We start from the raw sequence: 13,773 nt of genomic DNA on the forward strand, positions 1-13,773 counted from the left end.
GGAAGCATCGATCAAGTTTGGCCCAGTACCTTTGTGATGGTCCAATGGTACATACATTTATGTATGCCAAATACGACCTCTTCCCATTCACCCAGCAGTTTTCCCCCTAAATACATCTAACGCCTTTTCGTTTTGAGCAATACATTTTTTCATTCTTTGCCTGCATTTTCCATATTTTTCAATTGTTTGACGTGAGTTTGTGCGGGGGGAGTTCTGTGTGAGTGTGTGTGTGTGTTGTGTGGGTGAGTGTGTTCCTTTTTTCTATTTGTTTAAGTTTTTTTTTTATTTGTTGATATTGTGTGCCAAAGACTTTTTTGTGCTGTCGCTTGTGCATACAGCCCAAAGTAATGTGGAAACTCTAGACCTATTCTTTGTTACCTTTTGTATTCGGTTATTTTAACGTGCCTTCCCCGGTTCGCATAAAAACCTTACTTGGTTTTAACCACCTCGATTAAATTCGGTTACCAACAAAAATAAACAACTAAAATGTACTTATACTTTCTTACAGCGAAAATGAATTTGCATAATAATATTACAAAAAACACTTCTTAGAACTTATTAATTAAACAAAAATCGTACAAAAAATTATAATTACACTACTCATTTCAAAATGATTAAATTTGTATATGAATTCATATAGCTATAATATATTCTTAAGAAAAACCCGCTATGTGCTCAATCCTGGCCTTTTTCTTGATAATACCTCTGCTAGAGAACCTTTTTTATATGTTGCCAGTGTGATTTGTATAAGTTAATGATATGTTGGTGGCTTCTGGGAAATTTCCTCGAGCCGAGCACCCTTCTGCAATCATATTTTCATGGCCTGTTCCATTTCGAAACAGTATTGCAGGCTTTGGTTAAGCACATTAAGGGTTTTGCTCGGCTACTTTGGATCCCATCGACCGGTTGAATTGAAAAGGGGGCGGGGGAACTTAGAGGGCCTGGATGTTTTTTTTCCTTAAACTATTTTAACAGTGATTTAATTTGATAAATATAGTTAATCTTTTTCTCCGATATCGCGTTACATTGATAAGTTGATAATATTGATTAATATGTGTGTAATATGCAACCAACCGCAGGCCAGTCCCTGATCGGGCGCCATCTGTGGCAATACAATTTTTTTAAGTTTCTGGATTCCCTTACAAATTTTTTAATCTTAACCACTTCCCAATGCGTCAAGTTCTGACCATTTTATTTTTAATAAATATTTTTAGCAGGGACCGTAATCATTCTGAGTTTTATTTTAAAACTCAAAACATAATGATTATTTTTGATCAAAAAAAATTAAGCTCATTAATAATATTTATTCATTTTTATTTAATTTTTTATTAACTAATTTGTATATTCGTGTAAAATATAAAAAAACTACAGTATCTTTTGGTTTGTAAAGAATTTTGCAAGTCAAAAAGTGGCATTTTATGGGAATAATTTGGATGTTATTGACTTGAAAAAATAAAACTCTGAAGTAATCATTGTCATTGAGTTTTATAATGAAAATCAAAAACAATAATTATTCCTGAGCAAAAAATTAAAAATCTCATTTTTATATTTTTGATCAAAATAAAACTCATTTTGAAACCATGGACTTCCTGTGCCGATTTTTTGGAATTTGTTTAATTAAACCACAAAAGAGACGCAAAGGAGTGCCCTGGAAAACAAAATGGTTATATTGGCCTTATGCATCCTTGCAGATGATATTTTGCTTTGCGCATTTTTGATTTTAATTTTTTTTTACTCAGGAATAATGATAATTTCTTATTTTTATTATAAACCCAAAAGTAATGATTATTTTTGAGGAATATTATAAAAATCGCAATTTTTAAAACCATGATGAAAATGGATCACTATGGCATTTTCCTTTTCCGCGTGTGTCAATCCTAATCAATAATCATTATTTACGGTCCCTGATTTTTGGGGAAAACATTATAGTTTTCAGCGCTTTCGTATTTTTATTTTCAGGATATAAGTTTTATATTATTTGGGAATCCAGACAATAACCTTCTCGGGCTGACCTGACACATTTTTTTATTATCATTCCTTCTCGGCTTGTTTTAGTGTTCGTGCTGGTGTATTTTCGATATCCTTTTTCACACGACATTTAGAACTGCTAAGTACTTACAAGACAATTTTTTTTTAAATTTTGCACAAAAAAAAAACAATTTTTGTTTTGTCTTCTATATATCGTAGTTCGGCAATAGCCAGTCGAGCAGCGGGTCTCACAAATAGCTTCCAAATTACGTGTAAAGTAAACATATCGAAATATATTTCGACCTGCATTCGTAATGGAAGGTCATGTAAAGAACCAACTGTAAGACGATCACCAAGAAATGTAAATATAAGAAAAAATGTAAAATATTTATGTATAGTAAAAGGTTTTTTTATGTTTGAGCAATAAAGCTGGACTGTTGGCACAATGAAATCGAATTTCATCAAAAAGCGTGCCCACCATTGAATAGGTTTCAAAGTTTTCAATGGTGTGGACAATTTTGCACTGCTCATTTTATTTGAATTGTTTTTATTTTTTTTTTTATATTTTCTTTGTCGGTTACTTGTGACGTTTCCATATTTGCACGTTTATTCTTTTGCTAGCTTTTCATGTTGAGCCATCGCTTATGCAGTATGCTTTAAAGTCCATTCCTTTTATGTCTGAAACTCACCGGAAACCGCACGCTTAATTACAACATCAAACCTCAAAACAAAACACCGAAATAACAAAGTGAATAAAATATTTTTTGTCATTGTATCTCAGAGTATGTGCCACACTTAAATACCAGAGATTTTTTCCATTAGATTTTTTAGGTGATAAAATTCGGTTTTCATTTGGATAAAACGTTTGCCTCTCTTCTTTTTTAGATTTTTAATTTTGTAAAATTTGCTGATCAATATATCAAGAAAATTATTGTCCGCATTTTTTGCGTTTTTTGTTTCGTTTTTTTTTTTTTTTTTGTATAAGTTGGCTCCACAGAAATTCCTAGAGGTTCGAAACCACCTTTATATGCTACCAAAAGTATACTATAAATTTGTAAAATGATTTATTATAATTTATCCGGCAGTCGCAAGTACAACCACCGAAAGACAAAGTTTTATTCTTTTACGGCATACTTTTAGACAACTTTTAGAGTGATTTTAAATTTCCAGAGATTTCATCGGCCTTAGTTTTAGTTGTTCAATTAAATTCGGTATGCTTTTGCGTGACTAATTGCAGATGCACTCTAAACAATGAAGAATATGGGGGTCTAAATCTGCAATTGTACGCGGACAATCGGAAACGAATGATGTGATGTCCCTGTATTTGTTTTTTTTTCTTGTGAAATTCGAAAATGGAAAACTTCCTCATAAGCTGGACTGCTGCACTGCACTCTACCCGCACTTCCGTGTTCGACTCCACCTCGTTTTTACACTGCCTGCTCTTTGGGTCTCGAAAATCTCAACATTTTTAAATCTCTGTGTCTGTGTATCTGCTACTCCTGTTTTTTCCCGGTGCTACTCCCTCTTAATTCCTTCTATATACATTCAGTCTATACTTCCTATACTTCCTATACTAACTCCTGGAACTGCTTAGATCACGAAGAGATCACTGCAGCTGGAGGAGTTGCGTCGCTTGAGGCTGATGGACTTCTTGAAGCGCAACACCGACGAGATGAATACCTTGGTGCGGGCGGTCAGTTTCTTGACCACCTTGCGGTTGCAGGTATTCCGTCGTCCACCATCGACACCTCCTAATCCTCCTGCTCCTGCTTCTGCTCCTCCTGCTTCACCTGCTGCTCCGTCGCCATCCTCGGCACCCTCCACCTCTAGCTCCTCATCCTCCTCATCATCATCGCTGTCGGCCAGACCGATCCGCCTGCTCCCAAACCTATCCTCCGCCGCCAATCGTTCCTCCAGCTGCAAATCATCCATCGCCCGGAGCTGGTGGCGTCGCTGCATCTCGGCGGCGGCGTCCGCTGCCGCGGATGTGGAGGCGCCGCCGTCGAACGAGCGACGCTTGCGAAACGGACGCCGATGACGAATGGTGGCCGCGAGCATGTTGAGCCTGCTCATTTGGGACGACCTGCCCAGATCCACCTCCATCTCCTCGTCCACCTCGCTCTCCCCCATTTTCAATATGCTCTCCAGGTTCAGGGGCTTGCGGTTGGGGTTCTCGATTCGCGATCGGCCCCCCTTCGAGGAGCAGCTAGGCACCCTGTGCGATCCGTCGTCGTCGCCGTCGACGTTCTGCGATGACTCCGGCAATCCGCCACTGAAGATCTCGTCGTCGCCATGGCTCATGCTCATCTGCCGCACCATTCGGCGGGTCTGCAGGTGCATTCCGCGGTGCTTCTGGATGGTGCTCTGCAGGTTCAGCCGCTGCAGCTCCTGCTCCGTCAGCAATCGCAGCCGCTGCGGGTTGAGTTTCACCTGCGCCACTATCCCGACTAGCAACTCGTCCACATTGTGATCCAAGCCAGATGAGGTTTCGATAAATTTGCATGCTATATCCTTCGCCACCTTGCGGCCCACTGAAATAAAATGGGGGTAAGAAAATTTTGGGGGTTTATGAGTCCATCAAGAAAAATAAAAAATACTTTAACTCTGCTGACCAAGTGCATTAATTGAAGATTTCTATAAATTTTAATCAATCATACCTTTTTCCATAAAATTTATTTATAAATTATATGTGATATTTTAAAATCAATTCAATAAAATCAATTCCCTTTTATCCTTTCACGGCCAGTTTGTAATCAGTTATTTGTACAAAAATCAAATCGAAATAAATATTTGCTAGTGCGATTTAATCCTCCGGATACAGACATTAGAGAGGTCCAAAAAATAAAATCCTATTTATATTTATTTCTTTGTATATACAAATATTCAACAAAAATTCTAAAAAAAAAAAACACTGTTAGTTAGGGTTTTTAATAAAAAATCTATTTTCCCTTCCCAACTTTGTCAACTTTCTGATTTCGATTAATACCAGTCAGAAAATATTTAAAATGTTGGTTAGAAAAATGAAAAATATGCCTCAACGCGCACCATTTGCGAGGGGCAAAGTAGGATATTTAAAAAAATGTGGAATAGGGAACAGGATAGAATACTTACTTTGACGGGTAACCACGCGGTGCCTCTGCAAATCTGTTTTGTTGGCCACCAAAATAGCCCCACGGGACAAGAGCATCTCGTTCTCCTTGAGGTACTGCAAAACCCGCTCGGCCGCTGCGAAAGTATTGCGGTCTATAACTGAATAGACCACTACGAAGAGGTCTATGTTGTATGTGGCACAGAAGGCCTCCGTCTAAAGGGCGAAAGAAAATTTGTTTGGGGAAACACACACAAAAAAAAAAAGAAAATCCAAAACAGATATTAACCATATGGTGCGGAAAAGTGGGATGCGAAAACAAAAATCGTTCTAATGAAATTTCAAAGCGGGGAGTTGGGGAGTAGGAATGTGGGAAGTGGGTGCCGAGGGGTGGGAAAATTGCCACCACCCACTCGAGGATGAGCCGTGCCCCCCAGTTTATGTGAGACGCTTTTCACAGCTGAGACAGTTGACCTTGGCCAGATTAGGGCCGTTAAGCTCCTCAAGACGACATTGAACCCAGAACACTTTTGAACCATTAAACAATTCGAAAAATTTACCCATGTTGATTTTATGTTATTTTCTTTTTATAATATTTGGAATATTTTCAACATTTTCCAATAATAACCTTTTTAAAGAATTTATTTATTAGTCAAGAAGATGTATGTTCAAACCCAATAATACCATTTAAAATAAAAATTCATCAAAGTCGTTGAGAGAACATTTGCTTCCCTTTCAGTTAGAACTTTGTTTTATCAAAACACTAGAACCCAAAACCATTATGAACCTAGAATAGTTAAAAAATGTATCCAAATTGACTCTTTGGTGTTTTCTTTGTAAAATGTTCCAATATAACCCTTTTAAAGATTTAAGTTTTTAGTCAAGAAGTTGTGTATTCAAGCAAATCAACACCATTTAAAATAAAAATTCAAAGAAGTCGTCGAGAGAACATTTGCTTCCCGTTCAACTAGAACTCTGTTTTATCAAAACTTTAAGATACATTTAAAATTCCTATCCCATCACTTTGTTTCTCCTTTAAAATGACAGCAAAAGCACACAAGTGTTAATGAAATTTGGCAAATGTGTCAGAGGCAGATGGCTCTTAACCCACAGCTTGCCCCACTAGGGTAATCGGAAAGTTCCCTATCTAAATGCGGACGGTCTGAACTCAAAACAAGGGTATTTTTTTGGCAACTATTTTCTGGGAGGTGCTACCACTAATTTCCGTGCTTACTCACCGACATCTCGCATGCGGGATGATCAATAATTTCCAAATCCGTTTCAATGTTATCGACTAGCACCGATACCGTCTTCTGTCCATAATCATCATCTAAAAAAATAACCAAACCAGGCATTCGAAATCTCTTGACTCGGAATCTAGTAATCTAGTACTAGTAAGGATTCTATAAAATATTTTTGAGTATATATATATATATACAAACTACCCAAGCAGGGGTGCATTATTCAGGCGTGCTTTCCAAGATGTGCGTTTACAACTACAAAAAAAAAGAGAAAACTCTAGATTTCAAGAAAGCCACCCTAAGTAAGTCGTGAGGACTCTCGAGAAAATCAAAATAACAAGTTCTTAAATGCAGTTCGTAGGATCGGAAATCGATGAAATTGCACTAGAGGCGGCGACAACCTTTGGGGGGCGTGTCGCCAATAAAACCGTAATCAGAGTGATTTTATTTGCCCAGCAAGTTAATGCCGCAATTGACGCCCCCACCCCACCCTTTTCTCTGTCTACATTGACTCGTTTTTTAACCGAGTCATAAAACGTGGAAAAGGAGGCAGACAGAGGGGTGCGGGGAACCGGGTCTACGGACTGGGTTTCCGAACTAAGGACTTCGGACTCGTAAAGCCCTCTTCTCCAGCGGTGCTTATGGAATATGCTATGTCACCACAACACTGCCTCAAAAGAACTGCGAATCTATATCTGAAACTGAAATAAAAATATATACAAATAACTCTAGCCCACATGTGTGTCCGTATTTAAAAGGCTTTAAGTCAATAAAAATTGTTTGGGTAAATTTTTGGGAGAATAAAAAATATTATTTTGATAAATATTCGTTTTTCCATTTGAAATATATTTTTAAGGTTGATTATTTTACATATTGTAGCTAATATGTTTATATGACAACGCAGCAATAAAATGGTAAATGTTATTGTAATATTAATAATATTATATATTTTGGTTAGGCTTAATGAAAAATGGGTAAGCATTCAGCTAAGCATAATATATATTAAATGGATGGCTTTATTTAAGTGCAATAATTAGATATAGGGTTGGTTATATGTTATTCTGTACTTTATGGCTGAGAAATGAAGGGTGTTTTTATTTTGAGGCCAACATTTTTATTCATTTTATTTCTCCCAACTAAGTTCTGACTGTACGATTTCTGTCAGTGCATAAGCACCGCCTTATATACGCTTTGTCAGCAATTTGACGCGAGCCATCAGAATGGCAGGAGTGGCAGCACGAAAAATTGACGAAAGGTCCTGAAATGGAGTCGCTGAGGCGGACATGACTGCAGTTTGCATCTGACTCTGTTTGCATTCAGCTGCGACAAATATTTAGACGCCAGTCGACCCGCATCCACAACGCCCCATTCCCATGACCATCCCAAAGGCGAAATGACAAAACAATGAAAAGGAAAACCCCCAACTCCGGCGCTTAATTTGCATGTTGCAAGCAGTGGCGGATCCGGAAATTGGATTGGGGGGGTTCAAAAAAAAAATTTTGTTTAGTAGAAATAAAAAAAATTTGGAATAAAATACATTTTGCATATACTTTTTTAGTGAGAGAATCTATCCTCCCATATAAACCCCCCCCCCTTAGCTTGTTGAATAGCAAAAGCTTTGGATAAGTAGCTGGTTGAAAGTGAAATTAAAATATTGTTACTTGCATAGGTTGTATAAAAAAGATTCAATTTTCTCAATTGGTTTTTAAAAAGTAAAGTGGTATTCTCTTTGTGAAATAATATTGAGGTTGCTATAAAAGTACAGTTGTGCTCAAAGATGGCTGCAGTTGTGCCAAGCAGTATTTTTAGTTAATATATTTCCATATCTCTTAGTCTAGTTAAATTTTCTCAATTAGTTTTTTAAAAGTAAAGTTGTATTCTTTTTGCGAAATAATATTGAGGTTGCTATAAAAGTACAGTTGTGCTCAAAGATGGCTGCAGTTGTGCCAAGCAGTATTTTTAGTTAACCTATTTCCATATCTCTTAGTCTAGTTAAAGCTTTAAAAACAAAAGTCAGCTAAAGTCATAGTAAAAATAGGTCTATTTATGCACTGATTTCTAAAAACAGAACCACTTAGAGTTACTATAAACGGAAATGGCATGTAATAAATCTGATTTGGGGGGGCGTGACCAAAGCAGTTCCGCCGCCCTTAGGTTTTTGTGGTCATGCAACGCTAAAGGGCATTAGCTAAAAATGGACAAGACGAAGCCCACACGCAAGTCCGCTCAGAAATTTGCGTGTCCCGCAGGAAAGCATTGCTGCAAAAATATATAAATCACACACGCAGGCTTCAAGCAGTGCAAGCAGTGGTCATCCTGCACCGCGGAAACTATGAAACAATTGCAGGAAAAAAAATCTAAGGCAATGCCAGAAATAGTTAACAAACAACAGATAACAATCCCACAAAAGCAAATGTCATAAAGTTCGCCTTGCGTTGCAGCTAATTAAAACTAGTACTTTTTTTTATCTCAACCACACAGAGCAACAAATTCCTGAGTGAAGAACAAAGGCATTTTTCCGGCACGCCATACCCATTACATAGTAAGAAAACTTACTACGACATGATGATCCATTTGAAGACTTTTTGCCAGCTCTTTAATCATGAAAAATTGATAATAAAGGCAGTTTTAGCCTATTGTTTATACTGTATTATAAGGAATTAAGTTAAAGCTTTTGTCCACTTTTTGTTTAAAATAAAAACTCACGTATTTTTTCTGGTAAATGTGTTATGGCACAATTGAAATTTAATTATTTAATTATGATGTCACTTCGTCTATGCCCCCCCGTTTCCAACTGTTGAAGTGGCAACACACGTGTTGCACAATTTGCAGCTGCAATTATCTGCTACAAATTCAATATTGGGCTTTGGCAACTTTAGCCAACATCAGATTACTCCACCAAGACTCAAGCTGTTGTGATAGAATATCCCACACATAATTTACTCAGGGCCAGCTGAGTGTGGTCCATTAAAGTTCGCTGCTCAAAAGGTAATTCAATAGTGTTGCAATTCAATTAATTCGGCTATGTCGAGGACTACGCAAGACGCTGGAAGGTGTGCATCTCTTGGTCTCCTTGCATACATACATTAGTATATTCTCGACAATCGACCATGGCAGGTATGGAAGGTGTCCGGCCCAAGAGAAGCTTATCCATTCACAAACATGCCCTTTATGCAACTTGAACCAGTGGAACCAAACATATATTAACAGGCAAATACGTAAGCTATTGCATTATACTCAGAGTTTCCAAGTGCTGGCTTTTCATCAGGAATAGATTCACTACAGTTTATTTGCGCCTAATGTGATTTTCTGACCGAGAAACGGAAAATCCACCATGAAAATTCATTTAAAAGCTCCAAAGTGGGTTTGGTGGCCACCAGCATGCCTATATTCCCTAGCCTTCGCCCACGCTCTAGATCCCAGATCCTGTGATATGGTCGCGAAAGTTAATGAAATTAGCGCTGGTGCTTTTCATATTTTATGACTTTGTCCTATAATTAAAATGCAAATGTGTTTGATTTTAAGCCCCATAGTGTGGGGCAGGGGAGGATTTCATTTTCAATTACTTGGCCTGACGTGTGCCTAAGCCAAAATAAATTTAGAGATTTCCCCAAAACTAAAAGATGGCTACTAGCATATATTGAGTCTTTTAAAGGGTTTACTTTAAATTTCGAGCCCTACACAAAGTTACAGAGTTCAGAATGCTTTTCGCGGCCTTAAATGTCTCAAAATGCTTTTTAAAATTAAATATCAAAGATTAATATGTTAATAAAATTTAAAAAAAAATGTATACTATTGCTTAAAACATGATTAAATATTTGTATTCATTAAATCTCGAAAAGTACTAAAACTTTGATTAAATCTGTATACTTTATAATAAAAAGCTACAAATTAACTTTATGCAATACTTTATGTGCAGTTGATATATATTTGAATATTTTAGGTATTTACAAAACCAAACAAACTTTCTACATTTGCTAAGGGGGACTTAAGAGTTCAAAACAAAAGGTCCAATAGTCTGTTATGTGGACTGTACATTAGTGCAGACTTAAATCCAACCGAAAGTGATATCTTGTGATATAGAAATTGGTCTTTCGATTGGCGGCGACTTCGGTGGCAGGCCTGATAAATATAGTTTTACATTTGCCAAATTAAAAATTGCCAATTAGAAAATGGTTATGATATGTAATGAAAACTGATGATGACTTACCGAGGCTCAGGTCATACGCGCATATGTAATCAGAAGTGGTAAATTGGTAAGTCAGGGTGGTTTTGCCCACCCCGGAGCCGCCGAGCATGGCAATTTTGTAGGCCGGAACATTCGGGTCCCCGTCGATGACTTCGCCCGATGCCCCCGATGCGTTGCTACGAAGATACAGCCAATAACAATCATAAGCAAAGAAACCGAGGCACAATGGGGCAATTTCGCACATAAAGCTCAAAAACAAGGGATTAGCTTACCTTAAAGTCTAAGAAAAATCTTTTATAAAAATATCTGTTTCCTTACATATTCTAAAAAGCCTCTAAAACTCATTAATATATTTTTTATAGTATTTAGTTTATGAAAATGTTTAGAATAGTTATCAAAAGATTAAATCCATTATTCATATATATTAAAAAAAAAAAATTACCTAAAACCCGCTAAGAATAAAGACAAGATTAAGAAAACGAAATATTTTGAATCACTAGTGCTTCAAGCAACCTACATCCGTTTGTTTTCACTTTCAGTGAAATTCGAACCAAAGAGTTTGCAATAAATTGCTAAAATGTTTCACTGTGCAAGGACGACGGCGTATCCTTTGACAATGAGATGGAAAACGCCTTGGCATTGTTACGACTCATCTTCATCTTCGGGTCTCCAAACTCCAAATGCCGTTGTTAATGGCAGCGGAAATTGTTTGGCGTGGAAATTGTATGAAATTAGCCCGACTATATAGACGTTAAAATGCCGTACGCATCGCATTGTTGTCGCCATGTGAACTGTCATTTCATAAACAATTTATTGCCAGCCAGCCACTTTTGTTCGCTGAACATTAAACCAATGAACGTTGAACAACTGAACTTACCTATTGTGTCGATCCACGCCGCTGTTTGAAGTGCCTGTGGAAGTCACGGAGTTGATCGAACGTGACCTGCGACTTCTGATTCCGAAAAAGGTTTATACAAAATAAGCACACAATGGCAGAGGCTGGGGATTGAAAATGTCAGGGCCTTAAGAACTTACCTTAGGGAGTCGCCCAAGTTGCAGATGCCATGGGAAGTGATGCTGAAGCTGCGCAAACGATAGTAGGTCATGTCCAGATCACCGGCATGGATGGCCGAGCGTCGCATCTCCGCCAGGCGGGGCTGCAGGGCAAAAATAAAAGATACGGAGAATTAATAAGTACAAAATATATATTACATATTAATACCACGTAAAAATAATTAAAAGATATTTTAATTGGTAAAATAAATCACTTCAGCAGTATTACCCCATGGCGTATACGTAGTATCGTATATTAAAAATAACTCATACGCACCATGGACTTCTTAATAAAAGCGTTTGGTCATTTTTTAAGTCAATAAATCCGGTCATCGTTTCATATATTACCAGTTTTAAATTGCTTACAGAATAAATAAAAAGTTATTTGGGAACTGAACAAATAAATGTCCTGGCACAAAAAAACGCAATCAGGCCGACAGCCAAGGCTTGATTTCATTTAAGCAGTCCAATAAGGTGTGACTAAAGCCTTTACGGATGAGCTTTAAGGCACCTCCCGCAGTGTTGGGCCCAAAACCAAGAGCCAAGCACCCAAGTACAAAGTATTTTCCCAGCTCCTGTTCCTGCCAATTGCAGGGCGATGCCCCCGATGGGCTTACAGCACACACAGCCACATATTTCACATATTTGCGGTTGCCCTTTTGGGGCATGGTGGCACAAAAGTTTCTGCACTTTTTCGGCTGCCTTGGGGGCAGCCCCCAGCTTCTCCTGTCCCTCTTACATTTTTTTTTTTTTTTGTTTGCTGAAGATGAGGTGAAGTGTGAATGGATCTGGGACTGCAGTCGACAAGTTTGCTCCTTTTCGGTGTCGAGTGCACCGCACACTTGACACTATTCCGCATTTAAGGCCCGACCCCGAGCTCAGACATGGCCAAATCCAAATCCTATCGCAATCCCTTTGGCGGGGAGCCATCCGCATCTACGTGCCTGCCATTGATTCCCTTTTGAAGGTTCTCGCTCAGTTTAATTGCAACTAGCGCATACTTGCAGTGGAATCCATTTCGAGACGGCAGACGGAAGACGAAAGACGGGGGTATCTATAAAAAGTTTTGTGCCGGTTGGTATGATGAAAACTTGGGGTCAATGCCCCACAACTGCTCCAGTTTCTTCTTTGCCATTCTGAGTCCCCAGAGACTGTGGCAGGTGCAGGAATTCCACGTGCCACGTCCACGTAGTTCGCGCAGCACGCGTTGCACAATTTTCACTCGAGCAATTTCACAAACTAATTACATTAGCTGCAGCGACTAGACAACTGCAAGTCAGCCGAAGAAGCGTGGGGATTATGGCCTCCACGGTCCCAATCGCAGCCATAAATCCACATTAATGACACACAGCCGTAAGCCGTAAATGGATGACACGACCTCAAAATACTTATTGAATATTTCTTAAAGTCGGTGCTAAAAATTGCTTTAGATATAAACCTATTTAAATGAGAATTATTATTTATTTTTTTTTGAATTGAGATAAAGATTTAAAGGTAAATACTTTCACAGACTCGATGCAAAATGTGAGAATTATTTAGTTTTATTGAAGTCGTTGCAGAAATCAGCTCAAAAACCATATTTTTTAATACCCTAAAACGCGAATTCTTCAGACTCAAGTTGCGCAATTTTAATTCATTTTTAGTTGAGGCCCAAAGTTTGGAATAAATTCTAGCAGATTTAAAGCAGAAAGTAAGAATTGATAGTTTTGAATTAAAACTTTTAATAGGTTAGTTATAGAACTGTATTTTTAAATTACTTCCTTCTAGAAGACAAAATACCTTCAAATTCTGCGAGTGCCTTCACAAAAAAAAATGTAGGATAGTCAAGTGGGAGTGCTTTTGACTTGCCCGTTGATTATGGCGATTTTTCAAATGTGCCAAAAACGATACAGGAAAACGCCAGGCACAAGTGGGTCTGGTCGCTGGGGGATGGGTGGAAGTCGGGTTCATGATAAGCTTGGCAGCCAGCCCCACTGCTGCCACACCTCCCGGGAAAAAGGAGGCGCAGGCAGCCAATGACCCGGGAGTAGAGGGCCAAAAGAAAAACCGTGTATCAAAAGCTTACTCATGCTGAATGCTGCAAACTTGGCCCAAGAACACAGCCACACCCCCAAAAGTACATCCCCCAGATTACATGTGTAATCTTCGGTTTCTCTCCCTCGTATACACATCCAGCTTTTCCTTTTTGTTTTTTTTGTCTTTCCTAGGGGCTAGTGCCACTACTAAGAATATTT

The 13,773-nt window shown here is 38.2% G+C and overlaps 1 protein-coding gene across 7 annotated transcripts in view; it reads right to left on the reverse strand.

The window, feature by feature from the left end:
• Positions 1 to 285: 285 nt before the first annotated feature.
• LOC119556668 (probable serine/threonine-protein kinase yakA) overlaps positions 286 to 13,773 on the reverse strand; it is a 52,081-nt gene continuing 38,593 nt past the window's right edge. For 6 of the 7 annotated variants that reach the window (XM_037869024.1, XM_037869020.1, XM_037869023.1 and 3 more), the window contains 6 exons: positions 11,522 to 11,643; positions 11,364 to 11,438; positions 10,508 to 10,662; positions 6,295 to 6,386; positions 5,080 to 5,272; positions 286 to 4,499 (listed from right to left, as the gene is read on the reverse strand). In XM_037869024.1, the coding sequence (XP_037724952.1) occupies positions 3,559 to 4,499; positions 5,080 to 5,272; positions 6,295 to 6,386; positions 10,508 to 10,662; positions 11,364 to 11,438; positions 11,522 to 11,643 (1,578 nt within the window). In that variant the 3' untranslated portion in view covers positions 286 to 3,558. The remainder of the gene's footprint in view (positions 4,500 to 5,079; positions 5,273 to 6,294; positions 6,387 to 10,507; positions 10,663 to 11,363; positions 11,439 to 11,521; positions 11,644 to 13,773) is intronic. The other variant, XM_037869025.1, reaches the window with a different exon arrangement.

Source organism: Drosophila subpulchrella, chromosome X (genome assembly GCF_014743375.2).
Source record: "Drosophila subpulchrella strain 33 F10 #4 breed RU33 chromosome X, RU_Dsub_v1.1 Primary Assembly, whole genome shotgun sequence".
In the NCBI taxonomy this organism is placed as follows: Eukaryota; Metazoa; Arthropoda; class Insecta; order Diptera; family Drosophilidae; genus Drosophila; species Drosophila subpulchrella.